The 22,911-nt window shown below is 39.5% G+C and overlaps 1 protein-coding gene across 2 annotated transcripts in view; it reads left to right on the top strand.

Moving 5' to 3' along the window:
• asic1b (acid-sensing (proton-gated) ion channel 1b) overlaps window positions 1-22,885 on the top strand; it is a 49,859-nt gene extending 26,974 nt beyond the window's left edge. For both annotated transcript variants that reach the window (XM_046029511.1, XM_046029512.1), the window contains exons 2-10: window positions 1,418-1,568; window positions 7,038-7,165; window positions 14,354-14,504; window positions 15,397-15,453; window positions 15,971-16,124; window positions 20,174-20,265; window positions 20,602-20,681; window positions 21,329-21,430; window positions 22,171-22,885. In XM_046029511.1, the coding sequence (XP_045885467.1) occupies window positions 1,418-1,568; window positions 7,038-7,165; window positions 14,354-14,504; window positions 15,397-15,453; window positions 15,971-16,124; window positions 20,174-20,265; window positions 20,602-20,681; window positions 21,329-21,430; window positions 22,171-22,266 (1,011 nt within the window). In that variant the 3' untranslated portion in view covers window positions 22,267-22,885. The remainder of the gene's footprint in view (window positions 1-1,417; window positions 1,569-7,037; window positions 7,166-14,353; window positions 14,505-15,396; window positions 15,454-15,970; window positions 16,125-20,173; window positions 20,266-20,601; window positions 20,682-21,328; window positions 21,431-22,170) is intronic.
• The last annotated feature ends 26 nt before the right edge of the window (window positions 22,886-22,911 follow it).

Raw genomic sequence — 22,911 nt, 5'->3', positions numbered from 1 at the left:
TTTGGCACTTTTGCTTGAAAAATCAATCACTAATGACATAAAAAAGTCTAAATACTTGCTGTTTTAATTTTCTCCCAACCGACTTATTGATTATTCGACTAATTCAGCTCAAATGATGATCGTCGTTTCTCATTTGAAAACAGAAATCATTACATTCTCTAAAATGTTAACAGTCTGTATCCCCAAAGAACTACATTCACTTTTTTGCAAGATTTACTTTGATGCCAGTAGTCATTGTTGTTGAGTGTGAGATTTCTCAGGCACAGGATATCCCACTCTGAAATAAAAGTGATGTCATATTCACTCAAGCACATATTGTATCATGCAGCAGTGAGGGGGGTGAGGGCTCGGGTTTGTCAACAGCTTCTCAACAAAAAGACCTCTGAGGTCTGCGGCTGAAAACGTAACAAGAACAGGATTACTGTAGGTGTGTTTCAGCTGTTTTTGAAACAGTCCACTGCTCTGCAGTACCTTTAACGCCAGGGGCGATTAAACCGGGGGCGGAGCTAGACTCTCAGGGGCGTGGCTTCATCACAGGGCCCATCTGCTACCAAGTCATTTAAACCAAGTTTATTGTTTCATATATCAACAATAAACAAAGTTAGATTAGACAAAAAAGAAACAATTTAACTATGTAGCCTTCTTAATCATAGTAAAAGCAAGCACTAATCACCAAATCAACACAATCTAAATATGTCTGCAAAATCCAGCAGCAAAATGTTATTATTCTGAAATGCTCCCTGTGGTAGATGCTATATGCACCCATCAAGACGAGGAACGAAAGCGGGCCACAGAGAGCTGTGAAGAATGTAGTAGAAGCACAAAATGGACATATTAAAAACAAGTGTTTAACTTGGGGCAGGCTGTACGCTCCGCTGCTGAAACAATTCCGCTTCCAGTGGCCTTTGACGCCATAAATAAACCGTTGCACACACGCAGCCTATGCCCGTCATTATTACCATCACAGCTTATAGCAAGCCATTTTAACATTTATTGCTTAAAACTAATAACTAATGAATAAATAGTTTTAAATAGTGACGTGTACTGCTTTTACAGTTAGCCATAGTCAGTATTTAATCGCGGGAAATGTAAAGGGCTGCAGCGGTTCACTTCAAAGAAGCTCCATAACAGAGCCGTAGCACAAGCATGACTGACAGGCGGAAGGAGAAGTAGTTCCTATCAACTGAGTATAATTAGACTATCCTGGTAATAGTGTGATACTTAAATAAAACACACACTCACTCCAAATGACTGAGTATCGATCCTAGAGCAAGAAACGCTGGTATCAGAAATATCGATACTTTAGTATCGATCCTCACATCACTGGTCAGTAGTGAGATTTAGATAGTCTTTCCTGTTATCTTATTGTGACCATGTATCACTAAAATCCTTGTATTTCTTTGTATATCTTTTTCAGATATTCACACGCTATGGGAAGTGCTACACCTTTAATTCAGGGCAAGATGGACGACCCCTCATGGTGACGATGAAGGGTGGGATGGGCAATGGCCTGGAGCTGATGTTGGATATCCAGCAGGATGAATACTTGCCTGTATGGGGAGAGACTGGTAAGCTTAACTGGAGGATAAATCACATTAAACATCCCATTCTCAATTCTGAAGGCCTCAGCTCAAACCGCAAGATTGGTGTTTATTTTTACCCTTAAGCGAGTGCTTGAGATAAGAAGAGATTTTTTTAATCAACTAAACAAAGTAGCCAGTTTTATTCAGTGTTGGTTCTCTAAGACGTCTCAGGGAGAAAAAACTATCACAGAGATTCCCCCTATCCCTCAGATAGAGGCGTGACTAGGCTACAGTCCCCTCCAAAAGTATTGGAACGGGAAGGCAAATTCCTTTGTTTTTGTTGTTCACTGCAGAACTTTGGGTTTACGATCAAAAGGTGAGTATGAGAATGTTTGTTCAATGGCTCTGGTCGATTTTCCTTCTTTTCTCAGCTTGACAATGGCTTGCTTTTCTCCCATAGACAGCTCTCTGGTCTTCATGTTGGTTTATCCTCTTAAACAGGAAATACAGTCTTTGTAGGTTTGAACCAAGGATGAAAACTTAGACTAGTCATGCAGAGCTATTTAATGTTTGGACAATAAACCTAAAAGGCAACACCTGGGCAACAAGAAACATCAGTCACATGTTCCAATAGTTTTGCTCACTTGAAAAATGGGTGGGTTCAAACAAAGGGTGATATGTCCTGAGTTGTTTAACACATCTAGATGTGAATACCAGGAAATGAGAGCTGAAATTCTGAACTCTTGTCTCATACTCATCTTTTGATCTTAAACCCAAATGTCTTCAGTGAAAAACAAAAAGAATTTGCTTTACCATTCCAATACTTTTGGAGGGGACTGTATATTGTACTCATTGCAAGCACTTTGAGGTCATCGTTAAATCCTAAATCCATTTAGTGTCGTGAACATGTGCATACTGTAGACCACATATGTTAAAAGAGGTTTTATCTGTAGCAATGTATGCTCAGTTATGCAATGAAATATACAATTCTCTGAACTGTTCTCTACACTTTCATTAATTATGAGTGACGATCCTGAAAAATGCTACCTCTGATCCTTTGAAATGCACCCACCCACTGTGTCCACTGAATATTATTGAGTAATCTGTATAAAGACAAATGGATATTGATCTGGAAAATTTGATTTCATTGTAATATAATTGTATTATTTGTCAGTTAGGCTTCAAGTCCATATGAATCAAAATAGGAGCAGAACCCTTTTGCCAGATTTAAAATCAATAGGCTACAGGCTCTTCCATTCAGGGACGACCCCTCATCAACACTGTTGAGTCTCCTGCGTGCTGCTCCAGGAGACCCTGGACTTTGTTTTTAATGCAGCTCTATATGCTGGTGTTTGTTAATATCAATATCTGATATGCTCTAAGCAATGAATGTAAAGAGACAGCTCATTGTGGTCACAGAAACACTGCGCATGACCATTAAACGTGAAGCAGAAAGCGGTGATGTGACTATAATATTTAAATATAAAGCTGCACCTACACCTAGCCTAAATTATTTAATAATATTAATATATAATGCTCTTTATGTAAGATTATTTAATGATTAAAGACTTTTAGAAGAGGGGATGTGGAGGAAACCTAAGGATGGTGCAGTGACTACAATACATACACAGTCATACTGTGTACTTCATGCTTTTCATTATTCAAAATTTTTTAGTATTACTGATGACATTTTTTTTGTTTTTTCAAGGGGATTGGTTTGCAGTTTTCAATATATTTTGTAGGCAACGCTTAATATTATTTGTTAAAAGTCGAATCTTTTAGTGAAACTACCAGAAAACTACAGAAATTAAAATTAAAGTCAGGGAAAATATCACCCACCTGTTCGTTGAACATCATATTTTGGTTTTCCAAGGACCTGAAGCTTTTGCATTAATGCGAAAATTATGCAGATTGTCTATTAATTAGTCCTATTATAACTGCATTTATTACCTGTTTGTTTAATCTGGCTGGATGCCCTGTACTGCATAATGTGCCAGTTCAAACACCTGGGGCCTCATTTATCAAAGTTCTAAATGCGTGCTTAGGAACTGTAAGTACGAGAAAATTGGTGTTTATCACACATGTACACGCACAACAATGATGAATCTCACCTATTTATCCATCTTGTTGTGCATGTACAGGCTCACTTACGTACAGAAACACCTCCACAATGCCAAATATGGTCAACACATCCTTCTGAAAGTCCTAGTAGCCTTAACGTAGAGTAAGTTATTGTGGACAAAAGTACCAAACAACAAAGAGCTGTCTCTGCAAAGGATTTTGGGCCTTAAGTCTCATTTTATGTGTTCCATAGTGTTACTTTCTGTTCTACAACGTTTGTACTATTTACACATTTCATTAGCCACTTGTTGCTTGGTGTGTACAATTAGTCAAGGTCTCCTAGCATGCAAAATTTTAGGTAAGAAAAGATGTTGCGCCTGTTGTTACAGTTGTTGATACACAGGCACCTTTTTCCAGAAAAAATGGCTAAAATAACATACCCAAAATGAATCAGGAATAACTCCTCAACCATTTGGCCTAGATGCATAATTCTGGTCTCCTTTGAAAAGTCAGAAGCTAAGGAATATAAATCCATTGTATATTAATATATTTATTTTACTATTACAGACTACATGGAGATGCAATAAAGAAAAAATCTGATATTTTCATCCTCGCCTGGTAAAAAAAAGCTATATTTTAATGCAATAAACCATCAAAACCATCATAAGGAAGCTTATAATGCAACTGAATATCTTCTAATACACCTAGAATGCAATTGTAACTGTAAATCTGATGAAAATAAACTAAAATACAACAGTTATCGTCGAACATTTTCAAAATATACCAGGCGAATGTCCATATTTTGGCAATATTTACTGTTAAAATGTTGGTTTTTATTGGTAGATATCTTTAAAACACTTTTCTGTCCATACAACCAAGTTCCAAATGACAAAACATTGAAATATTGATAAAAACAGTGAGTATTCATCAACATTCCTGTCACCAAAAGCACACCCATGCTTTACAGGCCTGTAGATTGAGAACGGAACATCCCACAGTGATGGGGCATCAATCGATCCGGCCTGAGAAGACCTTTCATTTGGCACCCTGCATGTCTATGTATCTCCAATGCTGTGTGTTCTCAAGCGGTACGTTTTCTCTCTGAGAGACTTTAAATGACGGGAAAAAAATTTTCAGTCGGTAATTTTGCCCACAGCACGGCTGCCCCCGGTACCGAGGGCGTCTGTTTTCAGCAGGTTAAACCAACCTGTTTTACTTGACGCTTCCACAAGTTTCTTGTCCAAAGATAAATTATTAAGCATTACAACAGTAAGCACAAAACTGTGTTGGGACAGGTGACTGTCAGATGACTCACTCAGGTTTGCAGTATGGAAAATAGACACTGGAGATGGTAACACTACCATCTAATTTATTAGAAATTTGCTCTTAATTATCTTTATAAATTAACTTTTTAACAGTTTCAGCATAACAGAAAATATTACTTAGTTAAGAACAGTTAAAATGGAATCAAAATGTAAGTGTTCATTATTAATGCAGATTTATTACAACTGAATGTCATGTCAACAGATCCTCTGGATCTTTTGTATGATGCCACAGGTGCTCTGTGATGCAGTACCAGAGAAACTGGTGGAAATAGAGGTACTAAGGGCATAATTTCACTGTGAAAGAAATGATTTCCTTGTTGTCTAAAGAAAAACAAAAATGGGTTTGTGTGCTTGTAATTTGAGAATTGGGGTGCCCCTGATTATGCCTATGTACCACTTAGGGTTTGTTGGTATGCCTGGTCAGGGGTAATGCTGTATGTATGCACATTCTAAAGCACAAGAAGAAATTGATGAAATAGCCTAGATTCTGTGCATAGAAATTAGTGTACTCATGGTTTAAGCACAAACCTGTGAGTATGCACGGTTGATAAGCTTACTCCCGGGACAGGACGCCACTCTATTCAAGTGTCAGTCTAACATATCGACACTCCGATTCATACCTACAGGCAATTTAGAGTTTTTACTTCACCTGAGCTGCATGTCTTTGGACTGTGGGAGTCAACAGCAGCAACCAGAGTTAACCCAGGCAGACATAAGGAGAACATGCAAATTCCTCACAGAAACATCACTGCGGGATGGATCAAACAGTTCATACTGTGAGGCAACAGTGAGCACCACTGAGGCCCCATCCTGCTCAAATAATAGCCAAAGAGCTCAGCATGATGAAATAAAAAAGAAATCTAAGAAAATGTAAGTGGGCAAGTGTGATCATGCAGTTTGATCAAATATAGAATTTGATTTTACACCTAAGCTTAGGATTTTCTTGTTCAAACTATAGCTACAGTCTGTCTCCAGGTTACATTTACTGTTTTGTGCGTTTTGTTGCAAACCTGAAATGATTTAACAACAAAGCACAAGCAATAAAATTACTTTGAGGCAGCTGAACATGCTTGTATAGCCCGAGTTTAGTCCACATATTGTTTAAAATGTAAAAGGATGACAGACAGCCATGACTGGCGTGGCGTGCACTTTTTGTGAGCTGGAGCTTGGGCACTGCTCATGTAGAATGCTGCTCCAAGCCTGAAGCATTTGTCTTGGCAGCAGCAGAAAATGGCTTTGTATCCCATCTCAGAAGAGCAGTGTGTAACGGTTAAAGTCTGTTGCTCTTTGTCGAGGCTCTCTTGCTGAATTCCAGCCGCATCCCTGAGCTCTTTAATTGAAAATAGTGAGAAAGCCTGGCACTTAGAAGACGAAACCGAGTGACAAGTGTGGATGAAAGGCAGCAGGAAACAGACATCCTACTTTATCCCTGAGCCAGCGCTCAAAGGATCTAAATCTCTTGAATCCAGCCTGCCATCACCACGATAAGCATTTCCAGGTCTCTGCAAATGTGATAGAAATATGTTTTGCATAAGTAGAGGTTTGAGTCACCATGTCATTGTGATGTTCCACCAATCTCAGTATCAAAGAGGACCATCAGCTTCATTCAAAATATATACAGCAGAGTGCTATAGGAAAGGAAGCTGTGAGCTGTATTGATTTTCCTTTTATCCTCATCGTTGTTTATTTATTAATTAATCCATTCACTTTCATTTCCCCCTTTCCCCTGCAGTAAATAAGACTCCTGTGGGGCGCAAACTCTCATTAACCGCCCTACTTAGGAAGTCCATCTTCCTTATGCTTTCACTCTTCATTCTAGCTATTGTTAACTCCTGAAAGACCACAGTGTGTTTGTCATCCCTCGAAGACCATAGGTGTAGCTAATGAGTAAGCACTGACTCCTTAGGAATGGTTCTTCCCAGCTCAAATAAGACAACAAGTTTATTAAATTCTTTTTAAGATCTTGTTTCTGTCTTGTTTTTCACTCACGGGCTAAACCATTCCACTGCTGCAAAGCTTTTTCTCTATTTGATTATTAACAACTGCAGCTGGATAGATGATGCAGGCCAATGTGTTCATATAAATAATAATGCCTGTTGTAAATGTCCTAACTTCTTCTTGTCAACAGACGAGACATCGTTTGAAGCGGGGATCAAAGTTCAGATCCACACCCAGGACGAGCCGCCTTTCATAGACCAGCTGGGCTTTGGAGTGGCGCCGGGGTTCCAGACCTTTGTCTCCTGTCAGGAACAACGGGTACGTCTTGGGAAAGATGACAGAAATGAATACAGAACTACAAAAATATATCTCAGCACATTTTGCCAGGGAAAATCTAAGTAAGTATTGGCCTTTTAATCTATTTTGAAGATTCCAAAGAGATAGTATGTACATCAAACAACTTTTGCACTGTCAAAAGGATGTCAACATAAAATGACTCACTCCATCTTTAATAATAATAACCTTCATTTGTATAGCTTTTCTAAAACAATTTTACAAAGTTTTGTTGCAAGATCTGACGTAGGTGCAGATACACATGGGCACAAAAGCCCGTACATGTATGCTGGAGCATGGTGTGATTTAAAAGAACTTGAAACAAAACCTGGTTGATAGAACAGGACTACCTTATTAATGTAACAATAGAAACTTAGATTTTAATAAAAGATTTCTGCCTTAATAAAGACAGCCAGGTTATTAAATGTATCTTTAATTCTGATGTATTTAATGACCCAAACAGTATTATTTCTTCACTGAGCACATCAGACTGCTGGCGTGTCCTGATTTTACTGACACAAAGTTGTGTCATCAGCATAGCAATGAAAAAAAAGACAAAGCAAAGCTTTCTTATGGCATTGAGCCAATCAGTTTATATGTACATAGAATTCAGGATATGCTAGTCTCTCTTGATGTGTTATTTATATTTACAAAATCACTTTCTAGTATTCAAAGTGGAGATACAATGGTGAGGAAGAGTGTCGGCAAGGGAAAGGCCTAAATGCAGACAAAGGAAGCAGAGTGGACCAGTTCAATGATTTACTAAATAAGGGTTGAGACTTACAGGACAAGGAGCAGACAGGAATCCAAAGTTCAAATAATCAGGCAGGTTCCAGGAAACAAGCTTGAAATCAATGGCAACATTATAACTAAAATGGTGTGGCAGGGAATGAATGATATTGGGCCCGTATATGAACTGGGAGGCTGATGAGGGAATGAGGAGCAGGTTGTGGGCAGGGAAGGCCACGTAACCGAGAGCAGCTGAGGGAAGTGGGAATAGGTGTGTAGATGGGAACTCAGGTTATGGTCAATGGAGGGAAAATCTGAGGGCATCTTGGGGCTGGAATGGAAATGGCAATGAAGGGGCCAGTTTCATTTTTGTTTTATTGTCCTAGCTAAGTTGTTTCTTTATATAACCCACCTAGCTTTGCCATAGGTTTAGACAACTCACCTTTGCACACTCTACATCACCTTTTTCAGTAGTTTTTCAACTACTTAGTAGTTTTTCAAATTTCAATGTCAAATTCAGTTTTCACTCTGACAGCTTTGAATCTGATTGCTTTTCTGTCCCAGATGTTTGTCACAAGCTGTATATGTTTACATGGACACTTGCAAAAAACTTGTCTCACATTGTGAAAATACATTGACTCAAACACTGGCTAATATTATCGGTGACGTACACTGGGATCATTCGGAGTGTTTCGGGGTTTTCAACATCAGATGTCCTGCATGGCCCATGTGACCCTGCCAGTGCTGATCAAGCCCTGGCCTGTGTCCCAGTAGCAATCACACTCTACTGCTCACTCCCCTTGATCCACAACCATCTGGAGGATCTTTCTGCTGCCTTTGAGGCACTCTGACGGCTCTGCCCTTGTCTGCCCCTGTCACTCCCTGCAGACTGAGAGCTTTACTGAACTTTCGCGGGCCAGCCAGTATCTCAGTCATTTGAAATTTATAGTGAGCACAAGCTGAACAGTTAGCAAGCTTATCAGAAACTCTCTCTCTCTGTGCTATTAACAAAGTCAAGGCAAGTGGGGTACATTTTCAGTGTATTTAAAGCTCCACTAAATTATATTTTTATATGAATATATAATATTAATGACTCCATGTAATCTGAAATGGTGTCTAATGCTGAAATCACTGAGAACTATCACCCAACTCTCCTGCTCTACACTGATTAGAGACCAAGTACATATACTTAGCCACTGTATAAATTTGATTTACTTGTAATTGTACTTGAGTATTACCATTTTTTTCTGCTTTCTACTTCTACTCTCAATTTCAGAGGCAAATATTGTACTATATATGTCTCATAGCCGTAGTTACTTTTCAGAAGAGTTTACATTAAAAAAAATTGTCTTATGAACCCCTCACAAAAAAAAGCAGTGTGAAGTTATTTCCTCTTCTAATTTTCTCAGGTGGTTTCATTCATTTATTTCAACTCTTTGACATTCAGAAGTAAAAGAAGTAAAATTATGTAATATTTCCCCCAAAAAAGCAATGATTACAGAATAATCAAATAATGAATGCACATTTGTAAAACAGAACTTTGTTTTTTTCTTTTCTCCTCTCCCATAAATCATCTCATGACCCCTCAGATTCATCTTCTGTTCCTTTGGAGGATCAGGAAAGAACCACTGGACTAAACTACAGTGTATTAGGTAGTAAAACTAGCTCCACCTTGACCAGCTACAACAGATAAATGCTGCTTACACATTGTTGCATCAGTATTAACAATATAATATAAAATAATGTACTACATAATAATCAGTCATAGGAGGCATTTATCTGCATTTTATTTTTAGATTTATTTATTTATAGATAATGCTTAGGTATTTTTAATTAAGAAAGAACTTTTACTTGTAAAGGAGTATTTTATTATTGTTCTATGGGTACATATTACAAGGATCTGAATACCACTATTCGCAATCGTCACGTCACGCTGTGCATATACCTCAATGATTGAGGCACGCAGGAGAGTAACATATTTGTCACTGGCCCTGTTCAAGGCTTTTGTTGGACTCTAGGGAGTTGAAATGAGGCATCTCACATGGTAAGCAATGCACTATGAGCGCTATGCTGTGTTTTGAAGGACAATTGCTATACTGCTTTGACACAAAGGACGTTAAAAACATCATTTTGGCTGATAATCAATCCTGTGTTCCACATCGAAGGCAAGAAGTCTGCCACAGACCCATCCATAATGTGACAGTTTTAAGGACAGTTGCTTTTTTATTCTTGTTTAATATGATGGAGGTTGAAAAGGCTCTTTTTTTCTTAGCTAAAAATGGACCTCTGAGCTTTCAATGTGGAAACATTTATCACATATTTACCAAAGGGACTGTTCCCTTGGAGACCTTGGGCCCTTGTGCACTTTTGTTACACACATAACGGCCTTACCATTATTATCGAGACATAAACTTTCCCCAGTTAGCTTGTGGACATCTGTCTTGCTCAGTTAAACAAAGTATGTGTAGGTTATTCCACTGAAGTGTGAATAATTCTGCGGGTGTTACAGCCAGACAAATCACATACTCTATACCCCTAATATGCTACAGAACCATGCATAATAAATGGAGGAGGGAAAGGGATGGATTTGGATCTCAGTCCTTCCACGTCCACACTACTAGTGAGTGTGTTTCAGTGTCTGCGGCTGCAGCAGGATTTTGCATGCTGCCAATGTCGCGTCTGCAGGAAACTGTCCCTCTTTGTTTTTCTCTATTTCTCACTAGCTCTCTTACTTTTTTCCTCTCCAACAGTAATTACAATTCCTCTAATGCAGTTCATTTCTCTTTAACATGATTCTCCTCTTTCCCTGTTTATTTAGTTATTTTATTGGCTGGCAGGCTCACTCTTCATTAATCTAATGCAGTTTGCTTACATTCATTCAACCCCCTGCTTCAGCAGTCCTGTAGTGTAAAACTGTCCGGCCTTCTCAGCCGGCCAAACTGTCACTCACCAAGATCCCACAAAAGAAAAATCTGTATTTTCCCCCTACTTTACATGAAAAGCAAACACTTTTTGTTTCTGCTCCCAGCTTGTCTCCATCCATCTTTTTCCTGTCCAAGTCAGTATGTCTGTCTAAGTCTTGCCTCCTACCTCTTACCCATTTGTTTGCTCTCTCTCATTTGGTTAAGGAAGGGGCAATTGAGGTCACAACCTTAGCCTTATTAATTTGATTTAAGGAGCACACTTAACATGTAAATGTAAATGCTCCGTACTTGTATAGCGCCTTTCTAGTCTTTTCGACTACTCAAAGCGCTTTACACTACATCTGCATTCACCAGTCACACACATTCATACACTGAGCCTAAGTGCTCAAACGGAAACTAACATTCACACTCACTCATACACTACATACGCCAGGGGCAAATCGGGGTTCAGTATCTTGCCCAAGGACACTTCGACACGCAACCAGGGGGAGCCAGGGATTGAACCGCCTACCTTCCGATTAACGGCCAACCCGCTCTTCCTCCTGAGCCACAGCCGCCCATGTCCGGAAATCTCTTAACGCCAGATTCACTTTTGACCACTTGCAGAATTGAGCTTTTGCAGACGTTTAACCAATGGGAAGTAATGTTGCCACAATGTGGTTTGGGTGGCTGAGTAGAGGTTTTGAAAATGCAGATAAATAGAAATAGCAGAACTCATAAGTAGCATAAGAGAACCATTAGCTATTCATATAGCTCCTCCAATAGGTCTAGCCCATGTGACAAGGTGACTATATCAAGCATCTATTATTGATTATCACATTTTACCACGCTCTGATGGTTTTCATGTTCTGTTTGACTTTGCTAAACGTCCTTGATGTGAAAATAAGAAGAGGAATCATTATGGTCTCCTGATTAGATGTTAGTCAGAGCTATATGGTTTTCTTTAGCATGCTGTACTGTATGTGTCTGTGTGTAAATACTGCATGTGCATGTTGAACACTGATTTGGGTTATTAGTAACCAAATCCAGTGCGCGACACATGTGGCTGCCTCTTGCACGCCTGTACAAATTGTAAAATGCAGGCCCCTAAATCATAACAGTGGCCTTTAATTTATTGCTGTGTGAGCACTCAGTGGTGCACTGTTTGAACTGATGAGACAGAAACACACAGGGGCTGTTTTATAGCTTCCTACTTCATTTAATGCATTAAATTTTTGCCCTCTTTTTTTAAGGCAGCTGAAATGTAAATGAATACTGCTAATATTTTAATCTGATATGCAAATTTCAAAAATGCACTCAGCTGGAGTGATTTCAGTTGACTTTTTCTACATGAACAATATGGTGCAACATCAAGTATAAACACAATTCACTGTTGGGAGTAGGGGTATATATATTACATTTATTTCTGAATATGTCAAGTTGGGCCTTAGGAAATTGTGATGGGAATTTTTCACCATTTACTGAAATTTTATATACAGATTATTCAGTTATGAAAATAATTGTTACTTAAAGGTGTAGTCACATGCTCCTGCAATAAGTGCAATGAAATGCAAGGTGGCATACTCTTGAGGCTTTGCTGGAAAGGCTTATGTGCAATAAAGGGTAAAAATAAGAAAAAATCGATAATTAGAAAAAGAAATTTAAAGGATACAAATTAGTGTTAAAAATATTAAAATGCTAAAGTGTGTATTGGCCCAGTGTGTAAATGGGTTGTGAAAGCTTTAAACTGTAAATATGTCTCTGTTAGAGTCTGTAACAGAGGACCCAGATGCAGACACAGAGGCAGTTGTATAAAAAATATAAAACAATATTTTTTTAAAAAGTAAAAAAAAAAAGACAGAATCACAGTGCTTTTACAATAATGAATGTACATAGTGAACTCAAAGTGGTAAATCTGTTTGAGCGGGGCAGGCAGGCAGAGACAGGGTTAAAACCAAATGAGGCAGAACAATGCAGAGCTCTCCAGACTCAGAGATCAAAAAACCTAAGGCAAATGAAAATACAGGATATAAAAAATCACAAAAGACATAGCTTGATGCTGAAGCCGTAGCAAATGACCCACTGGTAGTAAACAGATTATCTGAGTGAGGGAGGAAGCTGGGTTTTTAACTGCAGGGGTTGATTGTGGAAAAGAGTTTCAAGTAAGATAGGAAGTCCCAGGTGGTCTGTTGATTGGCCCACATTAGAAGGTGCATTGCCACACACACACAGAGACACAAAGCCCCAATCCCAATCTCCACCCTAAAGCCTAAACCCTGAACCCTCACAGACTTACAGTAGCTGATGTCACCTGGTAAGTGCTTAAGTATGAGAGGCTGTAAGGGCCTGAAATGGTATAATAGGACAGCACCGCACTTTGTAACATCTACGTTATGTTACCTTGACTATGCAAAAACAATTGTGGGTTTGGGAGATTTTTTACTTTTTTCACGGTCGTGGCACTGAAAGGACCGACTGTCCAATCTAAACGTATTCCAGGCTCTTGCCGAGTAAATTGATTATTTAAAAATGACCTGTGGCTAAGAGGTAATTTTCAAATAATTAATTTTACTCGTCTTTGTCAAAACAGCAGCATACACTTAGATGTAATCGTTTTTCTTATAGTTGCTCCTTCCATGTTTGTTTACCTTTTTTTAACACCGGCTTCCCCTGGTAACCCCGCGTTTAACGTTACAACGCAATGAACTGTGGGTAATTCCCTCAGGCAAGTCTCCAGAGATGCAGACAAACAGAAAGTTTGCATAAAGGGCTCAGAAAGTCTATGAGAAAGCCCTCATGCACTTGACGATTTGACAGTGGGACAGCGCTAAGCCCTCATGAGGACATTGGGATTCAGCCAAACAGAAGACCGACAGCACAGAGAAACACTGGGGGTGAGGGAGGAATAGGCGACATAGGAAAACACTATGAACTGATGGGTGGCACAGCCGGATCATGACAGTCCCAGATGTAAAACAACACACAAGAAGAAGACAACATGTTAGACATGGCCAGGGACATACAGGACATTGTCAGAGGACCATCCTTCACCATCCTGATGGCCTGAGGGAAGAAGCTCTATATGGACTCTATATGACTACATAAAGTGGATGTTTTATTGTACAAGTTTAACAAGAGTGAGTGAAGATGTACATATTTGGATCAAAAAAAGCACCATACTTTTTGTAACTTCCAACATCAGAGTTCTACTACACTGCTGATACTATTCAGTCAATCCTGCACGAGGAGTGGGCAGTACAATGGAAGCACAGAGGGAGACTAGGAATAGGAGAAGCGTAGGAGAGAAGCTCCCACAATAAGCACCACTATGCACATGTATTCACCATGGAGTAAGAACAAAATTCATTGTCTGTGCCAAATTCAATAAATGTGCTTCTTATATAGACAGAGTAACACATTTATCATCATGTTGACGTAAAGTACAAGGTGAAATGACTGAATTAACATGGCACAGGAGGGGATGTTTAATAGACTGTGTGCTCTGTAACTAAAGTTGTGCTGCACTCTTCTTCTCTCTCAGCTGACGTACCTGCCTCCACCATGGGGGGACTGCAAAGCCACGCCGATGGACTCCGACTTCTTCAGCACTTACAGCATCACAGCCTGCCGGATCGACTGTGAAACACGATACCTGGTGGAGAACTGCAACTGCAGGATGGTCCACATGCCTGGTAGGAACCAGCAGGGCCTGTCATTGCTGGATACAAATAGCTTTTATATCTACATTTACTGATAAAGATGTAGATGCTATCGTGCTTTCATTTGAAATTGTGGTGAAAAACAATTCTTAAGAACTAACAGCTTTTTGCCAACGACTGCAGAAAGTCTGATACTTTCACACTCCAGTGAATTGGAAAACTCAAATATTTTCACTTTGTGTTTGTGCAGTGATTTCAGCTGGCATTCGCTATCTACCTCCTACATTTAATCACTGTGTGGCATCTCAGATGGCAAATTGAGAAGTAGGTTGGCACACAGGAAACATCTGGATTCGACCCTGTTAACCCGCACTCACCTGTCCAATAATTGTTAATATCTTTCTCTTCGATCAGGGTCACTTTCAGCGCTGTGTTTGCATATAGAGTGCCAGACAGTCTGTCTGTGTGATAATCAGGATTAGCTGATATCTTATAGTGATTGTGCAGTTGATTCATGTGAGTCTACAGAGAATTCCCCAGTTGAAATCCTCTTCCCAGTGGATTGTGCTCTGCTGCTTTTCATCTCTTCTATCTCCCTGTCATTAGAAGGAGAGTATGAACCAAAATGCAGTGAATGGTTGCCTCTGGGAAATCATTTTCTCCATATATCTAGGACATATTTAACGTCCAGGGAGAAAAAGATGGAGACAGTGATGGAGACTGAAAGTGGTCATGACAGGCAGCGAAAGTACGAACGTTTATGAAATCAATTATGTGGTGGGATCAAATAACATCAGACTAAGACCAAATTAATTACAACCCCAGATCTCGTCATCCTTTATGCTTCTTTGAAAACTCTCTTCTTCCCTTGCTCCCCTTTTTTTGTTCAGACTGAGAACATTGTGTTTCTTCTGCCTGTCCTTAGGAGATGCCCCATACTGCACCCCAGAGCAGTACAAGGAGTGTGCAGATCCCGCCTTGGGTAAGGAGATAACCCAGCATGCTGTGTGTGCATGTGTGTGTGTGTACACTGTCCCACTGTTCAGAGCCCCTGATCCAAGCTGATAACAGATAATAGTCTTCCTTCAGCCTGATGGCAGCCATTCTAAAATAGTAAACCTCAGGCCTGGCACTGAGGCTCTCTTTTTTCAATCTCCCCTGCCTCTCCATCAACTGATACCTTTCAGGCCTTTCATATCTGTTGCTTGTTTTCTTATTGACTTGCAATCCCTCGCTCTTTCATGACACAGACTCACGTGTCAGCCTCTGGCTGCTGCTCTTTCTCTGACTCTGTCGGCATGTGTCATATCTTTTCTATTTCTTATAAGAGTCTCTGGGGTGTTTCCTTGCAGCGTCTTTTCACAAGTTTTCTTTGACGCCTTTCACTCTGCTTGCATTTTGTTTGTCATCCTGAGGAAATGATAAATCTATCTGTCCCAATGTCTTTATTTCAATCTGTTTCTCACTCTTTCTCTCTCTCTCTCTGCTCTATTTTTCAGACTTTCTTGTGGAGAGAGATAATGACTACTGTGTGTGCGAGACGCCGTGCAACATGACACGCTATGGTAAAGAGATGTCCTTTGTAAAGATACCCAGCAAAGCATCAGCCAAGTACCTTGCCAAGAAATTCAACAAGACAGAGCAGTACATAGCGTAAGTCACATTTTGACATCTTATTTGTCCAATGATGAGTGTGGAGTTTTCAGCACTGCTTCACTTTGAATTCAGTTTTACACATTATCACCTTGGTGCTTTTCAGTGTAACCAGTTACACCTGCTACACATAAAACAGCTGATACTAAATAAAATGATACTGTTATGTAAGAGCATTTCTAGCATTATGATTGTGAAGAACAGATATGTCATATAGATGTATGAAACATTATACTATATACTATGCTAATACACTATATAGAAATAATGAACAAAAGCAGGTTTCTCCCGGCTTGAGACAAAACAAATCAAAAGCTGCACTCAAAATGTATTGCATCTAATGTGTTGGCTCCAGTCATATTATTGGTTAATGCTGATGAATGTCAAATATAGCTTGTGGTCTTGATTGTGAGGAATTTAAGATTAAAATCTAATGTTTACCAATTTTTCAAGTTGATCAAACCAGTCAAGTAAATAAACACTAAAGCTGTAAAGCTGCACTAGAAATACAAGGCTACATCATCTGTGTCAATTTCCAGTGGGAATAAGAAGAAAACACCACAAAGCAAGTTAGATTTCCTACACGTTTTCTATATAAATTAAGTGTTTTGAGGTTGATTCACCTTTAAGCAATTTACTTAAATGCTACACAATAGCTGCTGTAACCAGTTCATTTTCTCAAACCTGGATTTTTTCATTGAGGTGAGGAAATAGAATAAGGAGTTTCCATTCAGAGCTTAGCTTGATTAATCAGCCAAGTTTTAAGTGTTTCTTTGCCAGATCTACTGAAAAGATCAAAACTAGTTCAAGGAAATGAGGGGAGGGTGCAATAATAGTTGAATCTTTTATCTATCATTCCCTGCGGAGCTGTTGAGGACAATTTAATTACACCATATGTAGTCAGAGTGCTGCAAAAACCTCTCACTTCTGTCTTCAGAATGTAATTCCCTGTGGATAGATGTGAGTCCATCTAGTTTTAATTTTTTGACTGGCCATATGTCCAAGCAGTGTACTCTGATGAACATTTACTGGGAGTGTTCTGGTGTCTGGGCTGCACAGTGTTAACTGGTGTGAAACTGAAGTCTCTTAACAGTGGACTGAAACACAAACACAGACCAAGACACACAGCTTCACCGGCTCCAGGACAGCAGCTCTGATCAGATGTTTTGCAGGTTACTCCCCTTACAGTGAGGAAGCATTATTCAAACAGCAGGGTGACACCTATACAGGTGGGCATACAAATCAGGAGAAAACATCCACAAATGTCAGTAATAACATGATAAATTCACCTAGATCAGTGATTCCCAACCAGGGGCAGTTGGACCCAAGGGTGTAACAAGTTCTGCAGCTGCCAGGGGGAAAGACTGTAGAGCTAATTAAAAAAAAATAAAATGGCAATTTTAAAATATATCCACATGTTGAGTTAGCGGTAACATCCAAACATTGTGTGTTGGGATTTTTTATGCATGGACACTAGTTAGCAAGCAAACTAAAAGTATGAATCACTGCATGTAGAGACAAAATCAGTTCGGTGAATGAAACAGTTCAAATAATTAGTTAAAAGTGATGAATAAACAGTTGAAGTAGTTAGCTAATTTTAAAAGTAAAGGATAAACAATCTAAATACTAAAAGCAGAGATGGGGGACTCAAGTCAAATGACTTGACTTGAGTCAGACTTGAGTTGCAAATTTGAAGACTTGAGACTTGCTTGACTAAAACAGACAAAAGACTCGACTTGACTTGGTGTTCATGACTTGAAACGTGACTTAGACTTGAAACAGATGACTTGATAATGACTTGATTTTTTAAATTAAATATTTGCATTCGCTCATTTCAATGTTTGCGGCATAATCCTGCAACCATGTGCTTTCATATAGCAGTCCGGATCTCCGGACAGCGGTGTAGAAAAAGACTGTTAATTGTAGAGCAACACAGACTTTCAAGGATTATGTTGTCGATGACGGAAGAAAAGAACAGCTTTGTGCAAGGTCTGCAGCTCAAAAATCAGTGACACAACACCTACAACTTCCTAACTTTTTCTGTCACTACAGAACCCATAAAGAAAGGTATGTTACGTGACTGTGGCTTATTAGCCAACATAGGCTGGTCGAACGCATAGAAAGCTAAGTTTAGGCTGCATCCAGTTGTTTGGCTGCAGTTTGGTGCTGTTGTAACTTTATGTGAAAACCTCTTAAAATTCCTGGTGGCGCACAACTGCTATGTTAAGTTCATACTCATATGATACACCATTTGAAAGCTAAAGTCCTTGTGATTCGACCAATGCAAAACATTTCAAGATACAGTCACCATACAGAACCTCTGTTAGACCAACCAGTACAATCAAAATTGATGCGACTCACCTTTAAAGCCTAAGAGTATCTTAATCCACTGATCAATTATATTCCGACAAAAATGGTCTTGTTATGTTGTAAAAAATTCCAGAAGATCAAATCCAGTAAAAACATTTAGTCAAAAACACATTATTCCATCAATAAATCCCCAGGGACTGATGCTGCATCATTTCAAATTTGCTGGCAAATGTGGCTAGTTTGTCATTATAACCGTAATAACTCCGATTTGGATGTAAACAAATGCAATATCTTGTATTCAAATTAGCTGCTGAACTCTGACCTTTCGACTAACACCAAATCCGACCCAATAGGAGCTCACATGCCCCCCTACACAGCCTACTATAGCCAACGAGAGCCCGCGCTGTAAGGAAGGACCAGCCCCTATTATTTCATTGGTAGGCCAAGCCAGTTGCAAGCAATTGTGCCAATGACTGGCATATAGTTTTAAATATAGTTTAAACTAATTTTACAGGAATGGTAAGAGGTTACCATTACTGACACGTGTTTCTATTACTCTATTTTTCCACCTCATTTCAATAATAAGGGAAGCTAGTAGTTGACTAAATAATAGAAACACCTTTATAGTTCAATATATTTAGAACAGAAACACTTACTACATCTTCCTAAATCATCCTACAGTTGAATTGCCAGCTCTCTTAAACTGTTTAAACAAAAACTGAATTCCTAAGAATTTCAAATGACTTGACTTGTGACTTGCTTGAGACTTGAAGGTTAAGACTTGGGACTTGCTTGTGACTAGTACATATGTGACTTAATCCCACCTCTGGCTAAAAGTAACACAGAAACAGTTGAACTAGTTAGATAAATGGATAAAACATCCAGCTTCTGCCACTCCCAGTAGTTGTAGTGTACGAATGCAAACTGATTATTGTACATTATTCACTTATATAATTGATACAAACACATTTGCTACATTCGTGCTTTGATTTGTCAGAATAGGATATGCGCAGGTGTAATTAGCATTAATGAAGGCTGCATTCCATTTAGGTGAGCCAGGTCTGGGGTCTTGGTACTGTACATGCACTGAAGAGGCTTCCTGTGACACTTAATGGAACAGAGCCATCGATGTTAGTTGTTCCACCTGTGCTTTTCCTGCTATGAAAAGTCAAAATGTCAATACATCTCCATCTATACATTATCAGCTGTGATTTAGCCGTTTCAAATCAGCCCTCGGCTTTAACAGAATTTCTTTAAGACTGGCAGATCATCACTTGTCTTGACTTAAATGTAAGTAATAAAACAGTGCGCCAAGTACAGAAAAAAGAAAAAGTCGAGATACAGTTTTGATCTCAAGTCCACTGGGGTGTGTAGTCTGATTCGTCCCACAGAGAGGATATTCAGGAATCAAAATAATAGTCAGCCTTGCTCTGGGCCTAATCCCCATTATTTTTCTTTGTGCTGAAGTCATGGGTTTGAGACATTAACACTGTTTGAAATCAAACAGCTGTCATTATTTCCCTTGTTTTCCCAATGACCAAACCCACCTATGGGAAATAAGTGACGGCAGGTTATTTGCTCAACTTGATGCATCTGCGCAGTGATCTGCAGAAAGTGGCAGACTCACCAGTCACCTTCTACGCCTGGGGACACTTTGATAAAAAGAAAAGTGTATAAAATGTAAACTGAGACATTTGAATATATGACTTAAGACTGTCTGCTTCTCTCTCTGTTTACAGTGATAACATTCTGGTTCTGGATATCTACTTTGAAGCGCTGAACTACGAAACCATTGAACAAAAGAAAGCTTACGAATTGGCAGGCCTTTTGGGTAAGGAAATGGCTGTCAAGTGTTTTCTTGATAATAGATAATATGCAGTGTGCAACATGACAGATGCTTTTTATCCAAAGTGACAGGAACACAAGCACTTGCATTTTTATAATAGGTGTTCAGGTCCCGGAAGACATGAAACTGTCTCTTTAATCTATCGTGGCTTTTCAAATTACATCTGTGTTTTCTGTTATGATGTTCACCTTTCAGACCTTAATAAAGATAAAAAATATGTTAAAAGTTAATATGAAAGCTAACCTATGTTTTATGTGAATGCACAGAGATGACTTTTGTCAGAGTAAGTTACAATTTGTGCTTTCTTATTTGTCTTTTCAGGTGATATCGGAGGTCAGATGGGTCTTTTCATCGGAGCCAGCATCCTAACTATTCTTGAGCTTTTTGACTATCTATATGAGGTAAAATATCTCTCTTTAAAATATCTCCCCATCATCATTGGGTGCCTCCCACTTAGTTAAAACATCCAGTGCAATGTGTTGTTTATGGAAATTTGTACTGCGCCATTAATGGAATTACTTGCTCACAAAATGGAGATTTTCACACAATGTTACCATCCGTACAAGGACGTGTTTTAGCGAGCGTGACGAGCGCTCTGTCCCTCACAACCCTGCAGCCTATCTCTTTGTGACACACGCATCTCAGCAGCAGCAACGCTGAATACATTAACATTTTGGATGTATTATTTTTTAGATTAGTCAGGATGTCTCTGTCCGTTCTCATTAGAGAGAACTCTGTGTTGCATGCTTCCTGTATGCCTTCTCTTCTAACAACAATGCAGAGAGAATTTTTATGTGTCTGTTAATCCTTGAGGTTAGATGTGTGTGTTAGAGAAAGCAGCACCTGCTCACGTGCAGGATCAATGGTGAAATATATTTGTAGATGCATAAAATTAATCTCATTTGAATTTCAATTTGCCTGATCCTTCAAACTCCAAAGCATGTGGGCTTGAACTATGTAAAGATGGAAAATGAAGAGAAAGAAATAGAATACTGTGTACTGAATACAGTTTTGAAGGCCTGTAATGGATGTCCTCGCCTATTTTCAGGTGCTCAAGTACAAACTGTGCCGGTGCGTAAAGAAGAAACACAAAGGCCGCAACAACAACGACCGGGGAGCTGTGCTGAGCCTGGATGATGTGAAACGCCATGTCAGTAGGCTGCTGCTAAGTACTTTCACTGTGTCAGACTGCATTGCTTTGACAGGGGCAGGCTCTCTTCTTTGTCTTCACCAGTCTTAAGTACAGGAGGACGAAGTGACGGTGGTTGGGAAAAGTAAACAAGAGAGTGAAGCGATAGAGATGGAGGAAGCTAAGGAGGGAAGGACTTGAGAGACAGGGAAGGGAGCAAAAAAGTGATTGCGATGAGATGGAGAGAAAATTGAGAGAGAGAAATAGAGAGAGAGAAGTTAGAGAGCAGAAAGTGGCACGAATTTAATCAAAGCTCAGGGACAGGACCAGCAGGGACAGGTCGGAATTAGAGCTTTGGAAGGTGTGACAGCTCACTTATTTCCAAGTGTAAATGAAGCCAGCTCACTTTGATTGTAAGTCTGAGCCCAGGAAGATAAAAAAAGAGAAACATGCGCTCCTCCTCTGATCTGCACTTCTGAATTACTTGCCATCCACTACTTTCCATCCACCTTCATCCATTTCATCATTTTTTTCCTGGCCCAGCTTGTTGCTCATGTCATGTTATTCTAGGAGTGTGTCTTTGACTTTTCTCAAATGTATTTTATTTTCTGTTTTATTCTGAATGTGATGACTCCCACTCTGCTCATTTGCCTTCCCTCTATCTCAATACTCTCCTGGTGATCATTTATCTCTCTTTATCCTCCTCTACTTTGTCTTACCAGCCTTTTTGCTTTCTCTCTCTCTCCTAATTTCTCTCTCAGGCTCCTTGCGAGAACCTGCGTACACCATCAACATATCCTGGCAACATGCTACCTCATCACCCGGGACAGGCCAACTTTGAAGACTTCACTTGCTGAGCAGAGCCCGGGTGAAGCATCAAAGTGCGCGTTATGCAACCAAAGCCAACCATACAACAAGAACTATCCAACACGGGGAGTGTGAGGAACTGTTTCGAAGTCTACCAGAGGCACTTTTTACATACAGTAGAAAAGGAGTAAAGCAGACAAATCAAAAACGGTGAAAGAAATTTCACCCGAGGCCAAGTGGAGAGGATATCCCAAAATCTAAAATCTGTGTTCATTTTTTGTTTTTACGGAGAACATGTCATGCAGCACTCGAAACTCTTCTGTCTCTGTGTTCTCCTCTGGAATACTGCCACAAAGGATGGTCATAGAGAAGGCTTGCCAACACGGACCTCTCTTTCAAAAGACAAACAAATGTCAAAATAAACAAGGGAAACATGTACAGTTATCTCACCATAGATCAGAGAGAGCCCCCATGCCTTTATATAACACAGCAACACACGACAGTTTCATTACTGGCCTGCTAGTGGGACAAATATTCATACTGCTTACTCCACTGTACATGTAGCAACATCTGTAACTGTTGCAACGCTCCATAACACAGCCAGACTCTGTGTAGTTTGTAAGAGAATGTATCTACGTTTGCAATGAGTGTAGTCTGGTATGCAGGGAAGTTTTCGGGGGGGGGGGGGGGGTGGT

This window comes from Micropterus dolomieu, linkage group LG18 (assembly GCF_021292245.1).
Source record: "Micropterus dolomieu isolate WLL.071019.BEF.003 ecotype Adirondacks linkage group LG18, ASM2129224v1, whole genome shotgun sequence".
Lineage (NCBI taxonomy): Eukaryota > Metazoa > Chordata > Actinopteri > Centrarchiformes > Centrarchidae > Micropterus > Micropterus dolomieu.
Note: the sequence above shows the minus strand (reverse complement) of the source record. Positions and strands in the feature narration are given on the sequence as shown.